The sequence below is a fragment of the Chanos chanos genome, chromosome 6, assembly GCF_902362185.1.
Source record: "Chanos chanos chromosome 6, fChaCha1.1, whole genome shotgun sequence".
NCBI lineage: Eukaryota > Metazoa > Chordata > Actinopteri > Gonorynchiformes > Chanidae > Chanos > Chanos chanos.
The window spans coordinates 11,325,774-11,346,806 of NC_044500.1; the positions used below are offsets into that span (position 1 = coordinate 11,325,774).

The window sequence follows — 21,033 nt, forward strand, 5'->3', positions numbered from 1 at the left end:
CACATATTCTGGGTAAATGAAATAACTCAACATATGAACAACAGTGGAGAATAGAAATCTCTGCATCTCAATATTGTGACATTCTTTCATCAGTAGTTGTCTGCAATGGGATATTTCATCAGGTAATATGGAGAAATCTAATGTAATGCTGATATTATGCATTCATTTATCTAGCATTATGGTTTGAGTCTTTCTGGTCAAAAAACAATTATGAAGGACACTTCAGTTCTGGAGGTATTGAACTTGCAGTGAAATAAACACTAAATTAATCATACTGCCAGAGGATTAGGAATTAGGATTGTTGTTTTTTTTGACTGAAGTCAAGAGTCCAAAGACTCCATAAAGTGTCAGTCTCCAAAGATCCAAATTCACCATGCCCAAAGTCTCTGAATTAAAAACAAACAAACAAAGAAAAGCGAAACGAAACCGAAAAACCCCAAATCCATAACAAAGTCTACAAAACCTGAATCGATCAAAAAAACCTGCATGATGAAATCAACAAAAATACTTGAATTGGATCAAATTGTTATCTGTAAGCATAATACTCTACATAAGGTTGTACAGTGCCTTCTCTGCCCGCCAGTGGCTATATATAAATATATATACATAAACGAGGTATAGAAGGCATAGTATTTCTTTTTTAAGCTCTAACAGGAGATATTTCCCAGATATTTCACCACACAATACTGCAGCCATTTTGAATAAATCCGATTTGGTTCCATATCATTTTCATCTCTTTAGCATATGGGTAAGCCAATGAGATAATTGCTGGGATCATGGAGAAAACATCAAGAGTTTCAAAAGCCCACGGGGAAGCGCTCTGCATGGAAAAAAAATGCATACCGTTGCCTTTGAATAAAATCTTCCCAATCTGCATTAGAGCCCAGCAGGACTCCGTGTTTCAAAAACCTTATAATCATGCTACTGGATCCATGTAACCCCCCCCCACCATCCTTGAAAATAAATAAAGAAATAAATAAATAAATCTACGAGGTCTCACTAAGTCTCAGAGCATTGGAGGAGACTGAGGTCAGGCTGATGGCTTCATTCTACTTTGATTTTCATACCTGGTTGCTCACAGACTTGGCGGTGATTAATGATAAAGAGCTGTCCTGATTAGTGGAGAGAAAAGAAGCCCGTAACAAAGTAGCTTCAGTGCCGGTGGTGACCTCTCCGTTTATATTAACGCATTCGATTCATGAAGAGTCATGAAAATGCCACTGAGTAGGATGAAAGATGCGATTAAACACACGCTTCCTCCTTCAAAACTCACAATGGTCCTTGTTCGTGCGTTAGATACTTATGCAGATAAGGTTTTTCTCTCTCAAAGCTTTTTTTGGAGAGCTGACAGACATTTTTAAAAAGAAAGCCTACGGTTTTATATAAAAGGAAATGAGATGTTCGGAACACCTGTGCTAAGACATTATGGGTATGGCTTTGAACATACTTTTCTTCTTTTCATGATGGGGAGAACAGGAAAAAAAAAAAAAAAACAACTGTATGGTGGAATAGTTTCAAAGCCTGGGACCTTATGAACTGAAGAATAGTTCAACTGAATTACAGCAAGCAGAAAAATTTGCGACGGATTATCATCTTTTTGTTTGATGCTGACTGACACTGCTTAGTTGGAAAGAAAATAATGACATTTAGTAAGTTCCGATAATGCTGTGAGACCGAATTAATTCGTTGAATATGTTACAATGCTTGGAATTCGCCTTTAGTTTCTTAGCGTTGGACTTTAACATACAGCACCTAAAAAGCAGATTTCTCCACTTCACTACTGGACACATAAGACGTGGACAGTGACATACTTCCCTGCTGACTTCTAAAATAATGAATAAAAGGCAAAGACAGGGTTCAGTGGATTTATTTTCATTTGTTGAGCATTTTACCACAAAATAGCAAGTGACATCAACTTACAAGTATGGACGTGAGAACCACCATAAGGAAAATACAATGCAGTATTTAATGTCACTTGCGCTGGACTCTATCCTTATCTATCTCTCTGTTTATTGATTTATTTTGTACAAACCCACACATGTTCACTGCACTTTGAATTTCAGATAAGATGTTACATCAAAATCTTTGCCACCCAAGTAGAATGCGGAAGATCAGGGGAAAAGATCCACATTCAACCCATTAACCTGTGTCTCAATTAACTTTTAAATCATGAAAGTGAGGACAGCTGCATCTAATTATTGCTATGTAACCATTTAATTTTCTAGGCCAAATTAATCTTCTTCAAACCACAAAGCGGAGAAAGAAGAGCTGCTACAGAGAGCAGGAGGGAACAGAATAAGAGTTTCTTGAGGTGGACAATTTGCTGTAAAAGCCTCCAAAGTAGGACAACACTATCTTCAAGCTGCTACTTGAGGGTAATGAGAAATATCACTGATATGTTGTTGTGGGCCAACTATCTATCAGTTCTATAAGGCAGACCAATATTAATTGGGAGCCTAATAATTTTATGGTACAGACTGTCTGCTGCCTATTTTTATAATTCACAGTGCTTAACCGTGCTTGAATAAGATTTGCATGAAAGAAATCTGAATACTAACTACAGTCCCTGTAGCTGTTTAATTGAACACACTCATTTCTCCCACATACAAAATATGTATCTGCAACGTAAATTAATTTAAAATGCAAAATGCGTTCGAGAAGCTATTATTTGGACAGATATGCTTGACACAGTAGCAAAAGTTACTAGAACAGGTAAACGGCCTGAAAAAATTTGGTTTTTTGAGCGGTGATTTCAACAAGGTTACTTGCTGAATATACCTTGTGAAATTTCATTCCATTCGAATTCAGATCTCTGAAGCAGTAAATGGGTTTTCAAGTGTAATAAAAAAAAAAACACTGTTAGTATATAAATACTTATATACTATAAGCTGCAAAATCTTGTCACAAAGTGCTTGTGTCTTTTCAAATTAAATAGCATATTAAAAAAAAAAAAAAACCCAAATCTAAATCTAGCCACTTAATTTCTATGCTGTAACAATATTTTTGAAATTATTTTGCATACATAATTCAGTTATTTGAATACATAAATAATGTAACTGATTGAAACAACACTGTGTCTAATACTGACCTTACTCGACTTTACATTTCTATAATTAACACAAATGTGTCATGATATAGACACTGTGCATACAGATGGTCTGGGTAGTGGTGAGGGGCCATTTCAGTAGTTCTAATATTAGTGATATATCCCACTGGGCAAACAGGTCACATGGTCTCCGAAGACAGTTCTAGAAACACACAGCCGCTAAGCATTGTATAATGTGAAGCACAAACTAAAATAAGATACGACGTGGACTGATTACATATTGGATTCATAACACACCACAGTTATATCTGCGAGAGGCTGAAATTGGAGCTGGATGGAGCAACCGTCCGATTGCACTGGTATTTTCCATACTGTATGTTAAACCTGACCATTCAGTCAACACGTACAAACTCTTAAACAGACACATTCCTGATCCTCTTAGGATAGTGAAAAGCAATACAAGGCTCGTGTGAGGTGCATGGCTGGCACGTATGAGAGGAGGTAAAGTGAAGAAACGAGGGACTCTCGGTTGCCTTCCTTCTTCACAACACTGATTGTGTTTCAGTAGCAGTAATCGATTTCTTCGTTGGCCAGAACAATAGCTGTCCTGCAGGGAATGTAAACCTGGAAGACAGGGAGAGCGAGGGAAGAGACAGTAAGACTTCATGAAAGAGAGAATATTACACTTTGATAACAGGTGGATACTAAAAAAAAAAAAAAATCCTTACATTCTTCAACACAGTGAAAAAGGGCTTCTTGAGTAACAGAGTTGAAAAAGTAATGAGAGATTGCTGGAATGTTCTTCCATACAGTTCAGCGTTTCGATCAATTAACAAACTGCTGTAATCCAATATACTGCTGTCAATAGATGACGAAACAGTTTTCAAATCAATAAAAAAAAAAAAATGATTTGAAGACAGACAAAACCCAGTAATCTCACCAACAGTGCCTTGTATGTAAAGAAATGTAGTGTGCTCTAGCAGAAAAAAAAAAAAAAACCTCTGCAAAATGAAGGTTATGATTACAGCCACAGAGAAAAAAAACAACAACAACAACCAAAAAAAACATCTTATCCTCATTAATAACCATCTAATCATCATATTCAATAAAACCCTGTCCCTAATATTCTATCATGAATATTCTTTTTATGTCTGAAGAGGAAAAAGGCTAGTGGATTTTGTGTCGAGGCACAAACAACTGTTTATCTAAAGTAGGTTGTGCCAGCAGAGCTGGGAATGGAACTAGCTCTCCGGGTTACATAGTGATCTCAGCACAAAATATCAAATGATTTTTGGATTCAGTAGAAAAAAAAAAAAAAAAAAAAGGCTGGCCGCCTTAAAACAAGCAAATGCTACGTGTGCTGCTGGCCTTCTGGGCTTAGTGGTGAATCGGTAAAGCTGCCATCACTGGAGTATAGCATGACGCAAACACGCATGAAATCCCTCTGAGCTATTCTTGTTATGCCTTTGATACAAACCTATTTATTTTATTATTTTTTTTTTTTTATTCTCTTTATGCTTCTGTTTTGTCTTTTTCGATCCTGAGCCGCTGGTTTTCCCCACTGTGCTCAAACAATGTTTAAAATGGGAGAGATATGACTGTCTAAATACAATATGCACTTTTTCCTCACACACACACAAGAAAAGAAAAGAGCCTACAGTTTTTCCAAATCTGATTCACTGTAAGTCAGCTTTCTGCTCTATTTATTGGTTTCACAGCACTCCGTTTCAAGTGGACCTTAAAAGGCTGGAGAATCCTGTTCTAAGACTTTGACTTCTGTGCAAATAACACACGTTGCCAGTTAGTGTGAGAACGTTATGTTAAACAGAACTTCTTCGAGATTTTCTTGTTTTTCCAAGAAACAAACCTACAGTGCCTCGTCAACCTTTTGTGAAACTATACTGAGAGGTAATTGGTTTCTTTTGTTTTTTCCCCTATTTTAAATCAAGATCATCAGAACTTGTGACAAACCTCCCACATCTAGTTTAACTACAATTGATGGCAATCACAAGGGTGGGGGGGGGGGGGGCGTCTTTTGAAGACCTGTTTAGTGAAACAATTAGCAGTCTGCAGTCACACGTAGTGAAATTTGTGACAATTCAGCGTGCTAGTCGATACTGAGCTATTGAGTCACATTAATCCAAACTGTTAACTGCAGTCTATTAGAATGAGAAAGCATGGAGGCTCCTTCGGTTTCTCCTAACCCCCTGCACCCGTCTCTGCACATCAGTGAGCGCTCACTCTCAATAGAACATTCATCATTTAAATGACAAAGTGTGCCGGGTCAGTTAAGCTCTCCAGCATATCTGAAACTCAAATCTCAGCTCTGTAAGAGCGGGAGCTGCTTTTAATACTAGTCTCGCCCAGTGAAGCCCTCAATTCATCCCAACGCATTACTGTCTGCTTGAGACTGTGTGTGTGTGTGTGTGTGTTTTTTAATACTCAGATGGCACTATGGGAGCAGCTCAGCGCTACATTACTGACACACAGGAACGCACACATGCACACACACACACACACATATACAGAGACACAGAGACACACACACATATATAGAAACACAGAGACACACACACACACACACACACACACAGACTCAGACTGGTGACTAATTAAACAGACACAGTGGGGAAAAGAAGCTGAGCAGAGACTCAGTGGAGGAGAGAAAGAAGACAGAATGAATGACTGCACCTGTTGAGACAAAAGCTACCACTGTGCAAGAGCTGCAATGTGTCAACAGCATTTACTTTTCACTGCTGTTCAAAACAATGGTGACAAAAGCAGAATTAATCAGCAAACAAAAAGAAACAGATATACCTGATGTTGTTATTACAGACAAATCTGCTGCTGCTAATTAATATTCCACTGCTAAGCACACACACGTATACACATACACACATACACACACAGACACGTATACACACACACACATATGCCCATACACATACACACACACACACACACACACACACTTACACACACGTATACACATACACACACATGCCCATACACACACACACACACACACACACACACACACACAGACACATATACACACACACACACACACACACACACACACACGTATACACATATGCCCATACACACACACACACACACACAGACACGTATACACATACACACATATGCCCATACACACACAGACACGTATACACATACACACATATGCCCATACACACACACACACACACACACACACACACACGTATACACACAGACACGTATACACATACACACATATGCCCACACACACACACACACACACACACACATAGAAGACACAGATATACCTGATATGTTGTTATAACAGGCAAATGTACTGCTGCTAATTAATATTCCACTGCAAAGCACACACACATATATACACACACACATATACCCATACACAAACACACCCTCACACACACACACACACACACACACAAAAAACCTCCCACATCTCAGGATCAGACAGTGGATGATTCAAAATCACAGACAAGTTATGGTTCTTCTTCAGAAATTAGACTTTGCTCATAATTTGTGACTTTTTTCATGTTGTGATAAAAAAAAACAACTACATTTAAGACATGAAAAACCTTGAGGGCCTGGCGCCTGCAACAGTAACCGATGATCTTAGAATTCCCCAGGGCAAACAGTCAACAGAGGAAATCCCCTACTGATTCTAAGTGGTGAATGCCAATCCAGGTGTCCTTGAAATCCCAAGACCACCTTGTGTGCCCTATGAAAGAGAACATACTCACAGGCCTTGAACACCACTGTGCCTGCAGTATACTGCATAAACAAACAGCATACATTGAAAGAAGAAAACACTTTTGATGGGGGTTTCGTTTCATGACTCATGGCAACTCCACAGAGGGCTTTGATTCCACCCTACTGCATGATCTGGATCCCATGTTTTCTGAGGGGAGACTCAGCAAAGCCTTAAGATGCAGAGTTCAATATCAGTGGTGTTCACATGGCAGAGATAAATCCTTATAAACTGTATAGCATAGGCAAACACAAGGTAGACTCACACAGGCCTTCATGTCTGGTTATGTCTCCAGGCATTCAGAAGTACTCTTATGACCTTGTGAGAGGAGAAAAAAAAAATAAAAAACAAAAAAAAACTTGCCTTTGTTTCCTGAACCCTCAATCGAAAACATTTCAAACCTTCTCCCTCTCTCTCTCTCTCTCTCTCGAGTTTCTCAAGTACGCGAACCTCTCATCAGTCCATTTCATCTCTTTCACCAGTCTTTCAATAGTTTTCAATAGTTATTACAAAGCAGAACTAACTCAGAGAGCCGAACTGAACAGTGATTCACATGCGGATACTGTGTGTGCAAACACACAAAACAGATCTAGAGAAGTGAAGGGTCTAGAGAACTTATTCCACTCATTTCAATAGAAGTTAATCCACGTTAGGCCAGCGTGATGGAACTACACATGAAACGGAGCTTTTTGTGTTTGTTTTTGATCATTTAAACTGAAGCAAACAGGGTCATGATACTGAAATCCTTGAATATAAAAGCTCTACAAGCCATAAAGAGAGAGTGGTGTGACTATCTAATGCACAGAATATTCATGTTGTCAGTGAAGAGGAGCTGAGTTAGTTAAGCACCTCCTCTGCATAGATGAGTCACTGGCTTCTTTTGATTACTCCATCAGAATTGTAAAATCGGACCTCAAGCGCTCCACTCAAGACGCATAACTTCAGAATATAACCATTTGGACGCACTTACTACTTTAGAGCAAATAATGTTCAGAACCAGAAAGAGGAAAAAAAAACAAAAACACGTTTGTTTATCATGAAAGTGGAAAAAAAAAAAAAAGCGAAGTCTACATTAATCTTTCTCTAGCAGCTAAACTTCTGCATGCTTAATGCAACTGGATTCATCAGTTTATGTGTGTGGTGTGTCAGATACCCAACGCCTTCAGAGAGAAAATGAGAGTTTATTGTCACTCAAAGGAGGAGGAGGTGGGCGAGTTGATGGACCCATTAAAGGAGAAAGAAAAAAAATGGGAAAAAAAAAAGGAAAAAGAAAAGAAGTTTATGCAGACGACACTGACTTTGAAGTCATAGCACTTAAATAAATCATGGAGAAAAAGAAGAAGACCTTTACGTGGCACCTGCCAACAGTTGCGATGATTAATTCCCATCACACATAGACATGCCAGCGAAGGGCTGAGAGGAGCCGAGAAGCTGATAGGAATGTGGAAAGAAAAAAAAAACGTGCTGAAAACCTCCTTTGTCCCATCCACCACTCCCATGTGTCCCTGATGGGAATGAGATTAGGAGCAGACTTGTTAGCTAAACTTTACATTTGGCTGAGAGGGGTGGGAATGACATTGTGGTGTTTGAATTAATAAAAAGTTAGTCAAGAGAAAAAAGAGAATGCCTAATTTAAGAGCTTTTTCACTGATGAAAGCTGTCTTAATACAGCTGAGAATTACAGCGAAGATAAAAGGAGAGTTTTGCAGGGTAGAATAAGTCTTGAGTAGTATTGACTTGATGTCCTAAATGTGGGTGTAAGAACACGGCCAAAATCTGTTATTAATTTAAGTATAAGTTCCACAGAAAAAAAAAAAAAAAAAAAAAAAATCCAGTTTCTTTTTACCCAATATGTGACATCATTGTGCACTTAAGCTTTTAAACTGTAGTGATTTAAGAAGAACTAAGATTTCAAACACCAGGCTGTGATGGCTTGTGTAGCATAACAGCATACTGAAGATATGAAAGAAGCCTCTGGAGAGACTTTATATGATAATTTTATAGGATGATCATAAAAGACCTGAGACCCAGATCAAGTGCATTTTGAATAGACCCTTGTCAAGTCCACTACATGTTTAACGTATCTGAAGGACAAGAGTTCTTAATATGACTAAGATAATGTCCTTTTCAAAGAACGAGGAACATAAATGTCAAGTGTGTAGGATTAGCATTTGACATAAAAGGCAACAAATTCAGCCACGTTTTCAGTGAATGTAAAGGATTGGTCTATACGGTATTTCTGTGAATATTATACAGTAAAAATAAATTCTCTGTATGTTCATGCTTTGCTTTCTTAAAAGGCCTCAAGCTTTCTCCATAATGCAAACCTAAAGGTCTTCCTTCACTTTAAAGTTCTGCATCTTTAACAGTATAAAAATAACCATGTGTACTCCAGAGATCCGGCTGATGTTTCTCAGGTAACCGTTACCTCTTTCTCTAAAAGATCAAACAACAAATCTTAAATCTAACTCTTGTTTACTCAAGATTCAAATCCCTCTCGCTTACAAAAACAACCAATCCTTTAATTAGACAGCGTTAACAACTTGGTGACAAGTGAGAAAGTTTCACAGATACTTTACTGCTCATTGCTTTTCCTCTGTTCAACCTAGACCATGGTCTGGGTTTATATTGTATGCTGTTGTGGGTTAAATGTTTTAGCTACTGAACTCATTGTTTTTAAATCAAACCACACTAAAGTCATGCAAACCACACAACAAGATCTACCAAAAATAATCCAATCCAACACAACTAACATTGCAAGCTATGGCTTGCTTTAAGTCAATTTGTTTGCTTTGACTGTTTTGAATGAATAAAATAAGTACTAATCCTTACAAATCCTTGATTAAATCATATCTAACAAATACTGACCAATGCTTTTTTCAGTAACAAGTAAAAGTGCTTCAAAAGTGTTTTTATTTATTTATTTCTTTAAAAAAAAGTGGGAGAAATGGAAAAGTTTGCCAGAACCTTGTTAGAGCTTTTGCAGAGAGGAAAAGAGAGGTGAAGAACACTAGACAGAGAAACTGAGATGGGGCTTTGCAACACGTCACAGCCAGAAAATAGAGGTTTAAATTTCATGTTACGCACTTTAATTCAATCAGCCTTTTGGAAATGAAATATCTAAAGGAGAAAAAAAGCTGAAATATGAGAGAGAAAAACTTAAATGACAAAAAGTATATGACTCCCAGGTATAGCCAATTTTAAGACAGTGATTTATGGGCACCCATACATTTACGCTATGTAAAGAATATGCACCTAAGTAATATCTGCAAAGCCGCATCTAAAAATAAAACTAAAACCAAGTACTGTGTGTATTCTTGAGATATCCCTTACTATAGGAAAACAAATAATATATTTGTGGGAACAGGTGGTTAAGCAAACTAAACTAATGTGTTCACATTAGAAGTCATGCACAACCTAGGAAAACATTTTTTAACCATACACAAACAAGACCTCATGTGACATTAATATCTGTTTTACGTAATATAACAGTACTATTTGTTTTACATGATCGTTATATAAGGGACAAACATGAAGCAGAATTAACTCAATTAGGATGAGTTAAATCTATTATTTTCTAATATAGTGGTGGCCTACCTGCATAGAGTTGGGTTTCCCATTGTGAGGGACGGGCTCGGTGAAGAACTCAGTGTTATGGTCCAGTCTTCCATGGCCACCGTACTGAACCTCATCAGAATCAAGTTTGATCTTGTATCTGATGCAGAGGGTTAAGGGAGTTCAAACTGGAAGGACAAAACTTTCAAAGCGTTAAGAAAAAAAAAAAAAAACGCAATCAATTAAATTGATTAGTAGTTATACGAAATGAGAACTTTTTCCTTTCTTTATTTTTTTTGATGCATTCTTCCTTCTTTTAACCAGACATCCAGTCTGAAACCAACACAAACACCGCAAAATGAGAAAAAGTCTTCATTCTCATATTCAATCAGTTGATATATACGAGCTTATAGTAAATCAATACTGGTCTCAGTTAGAGAGTGTGAAACTGTGCAAATTAGGCAAGAAGGGGTTTAAAATAAAAACCTCTACACGCCAACATGTTCGTTCTATAGTTTCTCACTTTACATTTATATCTTCCTGATTGTGCTAGATGTGCACTGGTTGGCCACTCCTGGGGAAAGTTAGCATTCTCTTCAGCAACCTCACACGTCAACAGTTCTGATTGCTCTGAGGCCCCTGGGAAACAATGACAAGCCTTGTCCCATATAAACATGAGCTCTGAGCAAAATGGATCAGCAATGAAGCATCCAATTCCAGGCCAAATTATTCTTCCATTTCAATATATTAATAATGTATTCCATCAAAAAATGTTTCAAACAACACCAAACATGCACACGCACAATTTTTCTGTGTCTGTGCTACACTGACTAAATTAAATATTAAAAAAAGTAATTGCCTAGACTCATGACCAGAATAAGTAATTTCTAAGCAAAAAAAAAAAAATGGAGAGAGAGAGAGAGAGAGAGAGACGACAAAGAAGACCGTAAAAGAATAATGAAGAGAGAGAAAAACCATTTTGGTGGAAACCATTTCCATTTCTTTGGTGAATTCTCTGGTGTCCTTGTGAAATTCATTCTCTATGACCTCAGGGTTGACTTGGTAATCTGATATTAAGTTGAGGGAATATGAATGGCAACTTCTGACTTCTGTCATTAATCAATCATTACAGAAAAATATACATACTGTAATCAATACTGACACCATTCTGCATATTCATTACATATTTACTACCTTGTAACAATTCATGGATTCTAATATGTCGAAAGAGAAATACTACATATAGATTCGAGGCAAAATACAGTAACAGTCAATGTATATGTCAATGTATAAAACATGTCCCAATAACATCAGACACACATGCATAAAATATAATGAATCTCACATATGGGCTTATTAAGTGACACCAGCGAAGGAACCATTGGCACGAGCTTGCAATGATCTACTACACATTAAGTGTCACGGGAAAACAGCTATATCCCTACGATACAAGGAGAGTAAATGAGATACTTTACTCCCCGGAGAGTTGTCTCTCCTCTGTTTACCTCAGTCTCTCCGGGGTTTAAATTGTTGTGCGATATAACAAACAGGCATCTAATTGGCTGGCTGAATAATCACCTCATCTCCCTGCGGGTGAGTCTGGAGGTCTTAGTGTGATTCTCACACGTTCCCTCCCTGTGCCCCAGAGCTGAGACGGCTTGCCTTTTACTGCCTGCTTGTCGACTTTGATAGTGATGATTAAAAGGAAGAGCTGCTCTGTGCATTGTTTCTGCTGAGGAAGACGATATCCCTCCCCTTCTCTCCTCCCCGCGCCTATTTGCATAGGAACCTCTTACTGTCAGAACAAACTCCGTTTGTTATGGATATTTTGGGATGTTATCAAAAACAGAAAGGCAGAAAGAGAGAGAGAGAGAGAGAGAGTGAGGGAGTGAGAGAGAGAGAGAGAAAGAGAGTGCGAGAGAGAGAGAGAGACAGAGACAGAGAGAGAGAGAGTGAGTGAGAGAGAGACAGAGAGAGAGAGGGAGGGAGGGCGAGAGAGAGAGAGAGCAAATATAACTTAGCAACATGTTTCCAATCCTATATTCTATTCAGACACTCTCTGTCTCACATTCTTTTTGAGTAACTCTGATACTTCACACAACTTTTTTTTTTCTCTATTCCCTATTCATTCCAACCGGTGAGTGAAGTACTCCACAAAGTGTATGAAAACATCCTCCTAAAACATCTCAAATGCACTTTAACTGTGTACAGTTTGGTATGATCGACAAATATGACACATTTCAAGCCTTTTTTTTTATCTTTTAAAGTGCAGTAGGGCTTTTGGCTTCATGTAATATTGGCCTTGTCTAACTCACATTTACAACTTAACTTCAGTGTGATATACTATATAAGCAATATACTCTATCTATCTATCTATCTATCTGTAGATATTGCAGAGAGTAGAGTTGGCATTTCAGCCAAACTGCAAACATAATAACTCAATATTGTAGTTGTAATCCATCCATTCAAAGTCTAATTGTAAAACATAATTGTACGGCTTGTATGGGTGAACCAGCCTGTACAATGGGTTTGTTGTTGAAAAATATTGGCCATTAATGACCTGTGCAAACCATTAAGGAACCGTTTGTCCTAATTATCTGAATCCAGCAGAAAATTACACAAATTACATTTGACATTTACTGCAATAAATAGGCATTATACAATTTGTTTTTAACAGTTATTATTTGAGTACATATGCATAAAAAAACTCACAGAAAATGAAGTGGAATTTAGGTTTCCACTAGAACAGACAGCTCTTTTCATAAAATTACCTATTTTTCAGTGAATTGAACTCTTGTAAGAATGTACCATACCAGTACATCAACAGAGTATGCAATTTCAATGACAAAACCGATTTCCATTCTTCATTAGATTAGATAATGACTGAACGAATCATTCAAAGCAAGCCTGTTTAACACCTCATTTAAAGCCTTTACAGAGTGTAGTAATATAATGTGCCACAATAAGGATCATGACAGCTTACCTTAACTTTTAAACATAAACATAATCACACCAACACTGCCCTGATGCTTAGTGAATCACAGCTTTTGTCTCCTGATGCCTAGATAACATACAGATATGAATAGCTGTTTTTCACTGATGTAGAATAATTACAGAATAGAATGGTGAGACCATTAACTGAAAAGTTGTTCAAGTTTGAACTCTTATGGCTAGCAAGAACTTCTGGAACGTTCTGTTGGCAGTGTTTTCAGGCTTACTGAATGATAATCTTATTAGGAGCAGTTCTGAGCAGCATGTGATGTTTCAGCTGTAAGAGAGAGTGTTATCAGTGAGATTTGGGGTGGGATGGGGGTTGGGGGTGGTGAAACTGCTGTGTTACAGAATATCCGTATTCCCATTGTGAATTCAAACCACCAGTCTGTCTGAGATTCAAAAATGAACACAGAGAGAGAGAGAGAGAGAGAGAGAGGGAGAGAGAGAGAGACACAGAAACAGAGAGAGAGAGAGAGAGAGAGAGAGAGAGAACTTAAATGAGCTGTATGAATCCTTCATGAAAAGTGTCCCCCATAAAGTCGGCACTGAAGGATCAATACAACTGAGTTCAATTTAGAGCAAGGCCCTGGAATTCACCAAAGAACCAAAAATTTTGCAACGCATAGTGCAAAAGGACAATTCGCTGAACAAGAGACACTTTAGGAATGTGTCTATTTTTGTGTGTGTGTGTGTGTGTGTATGTGTGTGTATATGTGTGAACATGTGAACAGAATGAGGACGCTTCTTCCTGTATTCCCATTCAAACGCATCATGCCATAGAAATAGAAACTCGAGAACAGACTGGTAGATCTGTTGGGCTGTTACATTTTTTTTTTTTTCGGCAATTACGTTTTTTTTTGTTAGTAGTTACAGATGTCTGGCGCATCAGCATGCCCATCAGCCCTCAAGTATTGTAATCAATGTCGCCTTTGAAAATAAAGGGGCGGACATGGAAAGGCAGTTAATTTGCTCTTATGAGTCAGTCAGCCTGAGAGAGTGAGAGAGAGAGAGAGAGAGAGAGAGAGAGAGGACCATAGAGCTGCCAGATGCAAATAACCTGAGAAGATTCAGGCAATGACGGTGACCGCAGAGAACACGCCTGTGGCATTGTCATAAACAAACATCCTCAAGGCTACAGAGGGGCAACAGTAGTCTGTATGCAGATTAGTATGGCAAAGGAAGAGGTCTCTTGTTTCTTAACACACATCTGTGACTTGATTTATAACATTAGACTCTTTTTTTTTTTTTTTTTTTTTTTTGCACAATGCACTGCTTCATATGCATGATGCTATCATGTAGAGATAAAAAAATGATATTCATGAGTTTTTCATACGAGTGACAAAACCATGGATCATTCAATAAATAATGGGATCTCATTCAAAATAAGGCAGTAGGAAAAACAAAGAAATCATAGCAACATCTGCAACAGGAACCAGATAAGAGCGATGGATATCACCACATTAAGTGACTTACCACAGAGCGCTGTACCGTGTCACACTCTCCCTTAGTTGTGTTTAAAACAGAAAAGAGGGAGTTTCACGAGCATAACATAGATTTAGTGTGATAGCATTTACGAAGGTAATGAAAAAAAGTTTTATATAGTTTTACCTGGTTAGGCATAACATTAGGGACTTTTTTTTTTTTTGCCTGGGGGTGAAGATGCTTATTAGATATTCAGAAATGATTGCTGACACTGCTAAATTATTCAGAGTGGTATTCTAGTAAATGCCCCTGACAGGTAATACAAGAATGATGACCTGACACAATTGCAGACGCCTGTTGGAACGCTACATATCAAAGACATATCCGCTCTGACAGGTAGTGCTTTCATGCCAGCATCCAACTGGGATTTCAAATACTCACACCAGCTGGATGGAGCGTACTGCCTGAAGAACATGCCCATTGAGGGGGAGAGCAAGAGAGCGAGAAAGTGAGAGAGAAAGAGAACGAGAGAGAGAGAGAGAGAGAGAGAGGGAGAGAGGGGAGAGAGAGAGAGAGGTTTGAAGGTTTTTGAGCGTCTGTCAAAAAGCTGATGTCGACAGAATTTTAATGGCCAGTGTTTATTGTAGAGAGCTTCACCTGAGGAAAACTTGCCTTTTTTCTTTTCCTCTCTCTCGCTCTCTTTTTTTTTTTTTTTTACATAAGTGGAAAACTTTCAGAAATAAGATTACTTCTCAGCCACGGAAAGCTTGTCAAGCTTCTTAAAAGTACAATGTATATGTTCCTGTTATCCAAAATCTACGATAGGAATGGACTTTTTTTTTTATAAATGGCTTTACATCCTTCATTAAATCTTCGACGAACACCGCAGATAAAGTGCATGTTCTGCTCACCACTTGTAGATACGGACACTCTCTTTTTTAAATGGGTTCCATCCTCAGATATCATTCTGAACGTCGCTGCTCATTCCAGACAAAGTGTTGAAGACCCCCTAGGCCCGGGGTCTATGGGTGAGTTCTGGATTGAAACATCACTGATGGCTTTTTGATGTGAGTGACACAAACTCTACAATGCTGCTTTCTCTTAATGACCATCATCAGTTTCTGACTGTCTAATGATTCTCTCTCCTCAAGGCAAACAAAAAAAAAACAAAACAAAAAAAAAGAGAGAGAGAGAGGGAGAGAGAGAGAAAGAAAAAATCAATCTACAGACGGCAGACTGCACGTTGTTCCTGTGTACCTAGTAATAGACGTCTGTAATAGACGTGTGGGGAAATGTGGGTATGTGACTGCGATCGCTTTAATGAAAAAGCACTCTGGACTCTTTTGGACCGGCCTTGTTTACCTCCTCTGCCTCTGAGTGGCACTTTCATCTGTCTTTTCCACTAATTGGATCCTCTGCTCACACTCCCATCGGAGTCACAACACCGTACGGCAGCTCACGGCAATGCGTTTCACACACGCGCGCGCACACAGACACACAAAGACACACACACACACAGACACACTCACACACACGCACGCACACGCACGCACACGCACATAGACGCAAACAAACACAAGCCTGGGTGAATTTGCCTGCTTGCGTTTAAGGCTTGTCGCTGTAATGACATCCATTGCTCTGGCCCTTTCAGCTCTTTGCGTTTCCTGCCTGGTTTTTTTCCCCCCTATGTCTGAACACATCTCCTTTAACTTCAAAAGCCTGTGGGAGTCAGCGGGAGTGTCTGCTACTCTAGCTCAATAAAAATCTACCAGCGCTCAATGGCAAGAAAAGGAAAAAAAAAAAAAAAAAAAGTATGCAACTCCATAAAGTTACAATTAAAAAGAAAAAAAAAAGCCCATAAAGTTACAGTTTGATCGTTAAGGTGCTCTTTCTTGAAAGGAGTAAGATCAAATACATAGTAAAATTGTTTCTTGTTCTGCCCCTCTTCTTTCTTTTTCTCCTCGATTCTGAGCCGAACCTTTGACATACGCCTCTCTCTGGATGACTGGTCCTGGACAGGTCGAGAAAACGTTGTGGAAGAACGTGAAAAGGCATAGTCTTCGAATCTTAGCGGCGTAGCTCAAAACATAATCCACCTAGTCTAAATCACCGTCCGTCTTTGGTCCGGGGCCACCACTACTAGAGTGCTATTATATCCGTACATCTTATTGCTCTCCAACATGCTATTCACAAGATTGTGTTTCAAGCTGTAACGTCTCAGTATGTGACAGACACAACATATGGCTCGCCTTGTCATCACCCTCCCAGGCTTCAAAACGCTTACCTCCACAGTGTTTGACAAGATAAGACAGAGGACGAGAGTTGATAGAAAACAGAGTTAAAGGATACTTTCCCGGGGGTCCCGCGGCCACCCTGTAGTTGCTGTAGCTCTTGGTAGGATGAAAATTAAAAGCGAAGATAACGTTAGCTCTCTCGAAGATGATCACCTTGTCCCCTTCATGCTTAGCACTAACAAAAGCCTGGAGAAATGAACAGAGAGAAGAAGAGGAAAATGAATTAGTTTCATTTAGACACCATGATTTACTGTGTTTTAGTCACTTTCAACAAAAAAAAAAAGCCCCAAAAAATGAAAATCATTATTCTGCATAGAAGCATTCATAAAGAAAAGTCTGCTAAAACTGCTCAAAATGAAACTTTCATGAAATCGCTGACAATGTCCTGAAGACATTTACGTGAACATTCTGACTAAAATCATTGGTCCAAAGCAGTAGAAGAGAAGCAAAGTGTCAGCTCTAGACAACTCCACATGATTAAACTGCCAGTTTCCTGAAGAAAAAGCCACTGTGGAATGTGTCATTAGGAATGATTATCAATGCCACACTGGCTCTCTATTTTTAGCATCTTGTCCCCCTCGTCCATGTAGGAGCTGAACATGCAAAACAGAAAGAAAGAAAGAGAGAGAGAGAGAGACAGAGGGGGGTAGAGGAAGAGTAAGAGAGCATGAATGTGAACATAAGAAGGTGATGTGAGGTGGATGAGCAGACACAGTTGACTGGGATGCAAGATGGAAATTGAGTTGCCTCTAAAATCCAACACATCTTATATCTCTATTTATGTTTCTCTTTCATAATCTTCGTTCTCTTTCGTAATTGACGTGACATCTACCGAAACCATCTCAGTCCCATGAATAAGGATGAATATCAACTGGATCAGTCTACAACGGGACCATCCGGGATTGAATTCATATCACTTTTAATGCATGGATTCTGCATTTAAACTGTGTTTTAACTTTCTACGACTTCGCCGAGGAATACGAAAACGGTAAAAATAAATAAAAAAATAAATAACTAAATAAAAGGGGCGGGTTTCCTTTCAGTGTCTTTTCGTGTGGCCTGGGACGCCGAGCTGAAGTATTTGTGGAGCAAATAAAACATGGCACCAGTCAGGGAGAGAGGAGCCCGGTGGTGACTGCGCGTCCATGCTGTTTATATCACCGCGGGAGACGCCTATGATTCTATCACTGTTTCAACAAGACTAGCTTAGCATCGAGGTCTGAGCTCTTTGAAGCCTGCAGAGCCGTGTCTTCAAAGCTCCGGGCTCATATAGCTCTTTTAACTCAAGTCTCTATAGTTTTCTCCTTCCCCTTCATTTAGTTAGGCAGTCAACCCCAAAGTTATCACCCTCTCCATTCCACTCCTCTGTCCCATCTTGCTGTCCTTCAGATGACAAAATGCAGCCCTTCCGTCTTCAAAGAACGCTGCTCGCTGTTTAGCCAAGTCTGGGAGCTAGGGGCTCGGGGGAATTAGTTTGCAGGAGAAAATGAAATGATCAAACTACCGCTTTAATGAAAATGTTATGGTTAGATAATATTAGTGGAATACTCTACATCTGTGTATTTTGAATTCTCTGTAAAAATTCAAAGGATGAAGTAATGAAAGGTAGGAACTGAACCAGTAGGAAATATCTTAGCTAAAGTCAGTTTCCATGCATGCTTAAGCATGAAGATTTTATGCACTTTTATCTTTAAACTCCAGTGCAGTCGAATCTCACATAAACGCAACTTCATATATTCCGAAACTCACTTAAGACATCGCGAAAGTGACTAGCATACACATTAGTTAAACGAAACAGGGCTACACATAAATTAAGCATCGCCACAAATGTTCTCGATGAAATCATAATCTCTGCCTGTGAATTTTTTTTTCTCCTTTTTATCTATCTCTAAAATAACACATCAGTGAAGACCTTGAGCTTGAAATGCAAAAAAAAAGGAACACAAAAAAAATTGCAGAAGAAAAAATGCTTATTATGTTATTATTTCCTGCTTACTGCGGGTTTAAATAATACCCATAAAAACAACATCAAGGTCACAGTGTGCCAAGGCAAGGTGAAGTAGCTGTAATCTGTGTCCTGAATCAGTGGGAGAGAGAGAGAGAGAGTATTACTGAATCAATTACACAGCCTCAGTCCTAATCCTCACCCATTCAGCCGCACAATCTCCATTTGCACAATCCCATTACTCTAAAACTCACTGAACACACTATGGTGCGCTCCAAGGCAATATTACTCATACAGACTTCCACCGCTGTTGCTGCAGCGTAGAAACCAAATGCACCCCCCCCCCTCCCTTAGACTCAGACGGCAGTCGGAGACAGGCTTCTAAACGTGAGCCACACCGCATTACACAGCCAATAATTCACGATTCCTTTGGTAGCTCGGCTCGCGATGAAAACCGAAAGATTTAAAAGAAACCGAGAGACTTTTAGATGACCCTGTACTGTGTAACAAAGAATAGTGATGTATATGACAAAGACTGTGAGGTGCTTATCTGTTGTACTACATTGATTTTGTGTGTAAATAAAGTGTGTGTGTGTGGAGAGGGGGGGGGGGGTGATGTTTATTGCGATGGGTACGTCTGGGTGAGTTGAAGCTTAATGACTGTCAGTTTCCAAAAAAGGACCCGGGGAGAAAAAATGCTTGATGAAGGCACATTTCTGAAAGAAAAGGAAAATGAGAAAGACAGGGGTAGGAGAACAGACAGATAGGGAGAAGAACACTCGTGAGAGACAGCCTAAAAGAGAGAGTGAGAGAGCATACATAAGGGAGAAAGAGACAGAGAGAGACAGCGAGAGAGACAGCGAGAGCGAGAGCGAGAGCGAGAGAGAGAGAGAGACTAGAAACCCTGTGAGAAAGAGAGTAACATCATAAGGGAAAGAGTCTGTGTCCTTACAGGGGGGGCAGCCAACCAGCCATACTTGTCCTCAGTGCGGTTCATGTCTCGGTCGAATGCGTACAGCTGGCGGTACCGCAGGTGATCCGTGTCTATCAGGTTGAACTGGCGTCGGGCGTAGTGGTAGCTCTCGTTGTTTCCTTTTCGGGGAAAGTCGAGCCATTCGGGATGGCCAAACTCATTACCTGCAATTACATAAACAGAGGACTTTTTTCTTCCTTCCTTTTTTTTTTTCTTTTTGTTTTTTTTTTTTTAACATTTTCAAACACGCTCATTGCAATTACATCCCACTCCCTTTACACCAAATGCACTTTGCTGTTCACAAACTGGCTTAGCAATCCGGGTACTTAAAAAAAAAGAAAAACAAAAGAGCACATTCAAAGCCACCGATTCAAGCGAAAACTATGATCTGACAGCAAAGGAAAGGAGAGGAATATATGTCTCCCAGAAATCTGCTCCTGAAGCATTATTTGATTTATTTTCGACGATCAAATGTATGCTAAATTAATTCACTGGCTGCCATTTGTACCGTTTTTTTTTTTTTTTTTTTTTACCAAAAGCGGTGGGGGAGCGTAAACTATGTGGCAGAGTGAGGAAAAATTGAGAAAATGAATAAAACCTTTTGAAGAGTTGGAGTTATTTGGAAGTCGAACAACAGAATACTGGATAAGGTCTAAAAGTAAACATATCTATGCGTGCTTGGTGCAGTGTTTGAGCAGTAACAGCGTCATATCCCACAAATCCTAACCTGACCAGCAAAAGACCCGACAGACCTCCGGAGCCCAAGTGTTGTTTTTTTTTTTTTTGTCAATTCAATCAGTCAAATCTGTCTTCACAAACTAAACCTTCTTCAGCCTTGCTAAATATGCATTCGATTTCCGCCCGTGTTCTGAAAACAAGGGCACAATTGCAGCTCTCATTAAGTAAGCTCACATGAGAATAATGAGCGTTCCCATTCAGGATGTGCTTGGCTGTGAGTTAAAGTTTTGGGGAGGATGTCAAGTCAGAAGATTGACAAGAGCACAGAGAGCGTCAGAGCGGCGGGGAATACATTTA

The 21,033-nt window shown here is 39.1% G+C and overlaps 1 protein-coding gene across 2 annotated transcripts in view; it reads right to left on the bottom strand.

Annotated features, from left to right (window-relative positions):
- Positions 1-1,851: 1,851 nt before the first annotated feature.
- Positions 1,852-21,033, bottom strand: part of gbe1b (glucan (1,4-alpha-), branching enzyme 1b) — a 62,771-nt gene continuing 43,589 nt past the window's right edge. The window contains exons 13-16 of one of the 2 annotated variants that reach the window (XM_030777864.1): positions 19,978-20,162; positions 17,136-17,266; positions 10,413-10,530; positions 1,852-3,670 (exon numbers count right to left, since the gene is read on the bottom strand). In XM_030777864.1, the coding sequence (XP_030633724.1) occupies positions 3,608-3,670; positions 10,413-10,530; positions 17,136-17,266; positions 19,978-20,162 (497 nt within the window). In that variant the 3' untranslated portion in view covers positions 1,852-3,607. Of the gene's footprint in view, positions 3,671-10,412; positions 10,531-11,333; positions 11,438-17,135; positions 17,267-19,977; positions 20,163-21,033 lie in introns of those variants that run through there. The other variant, XM_030777865.1, reaches the window with a different exon arrangement.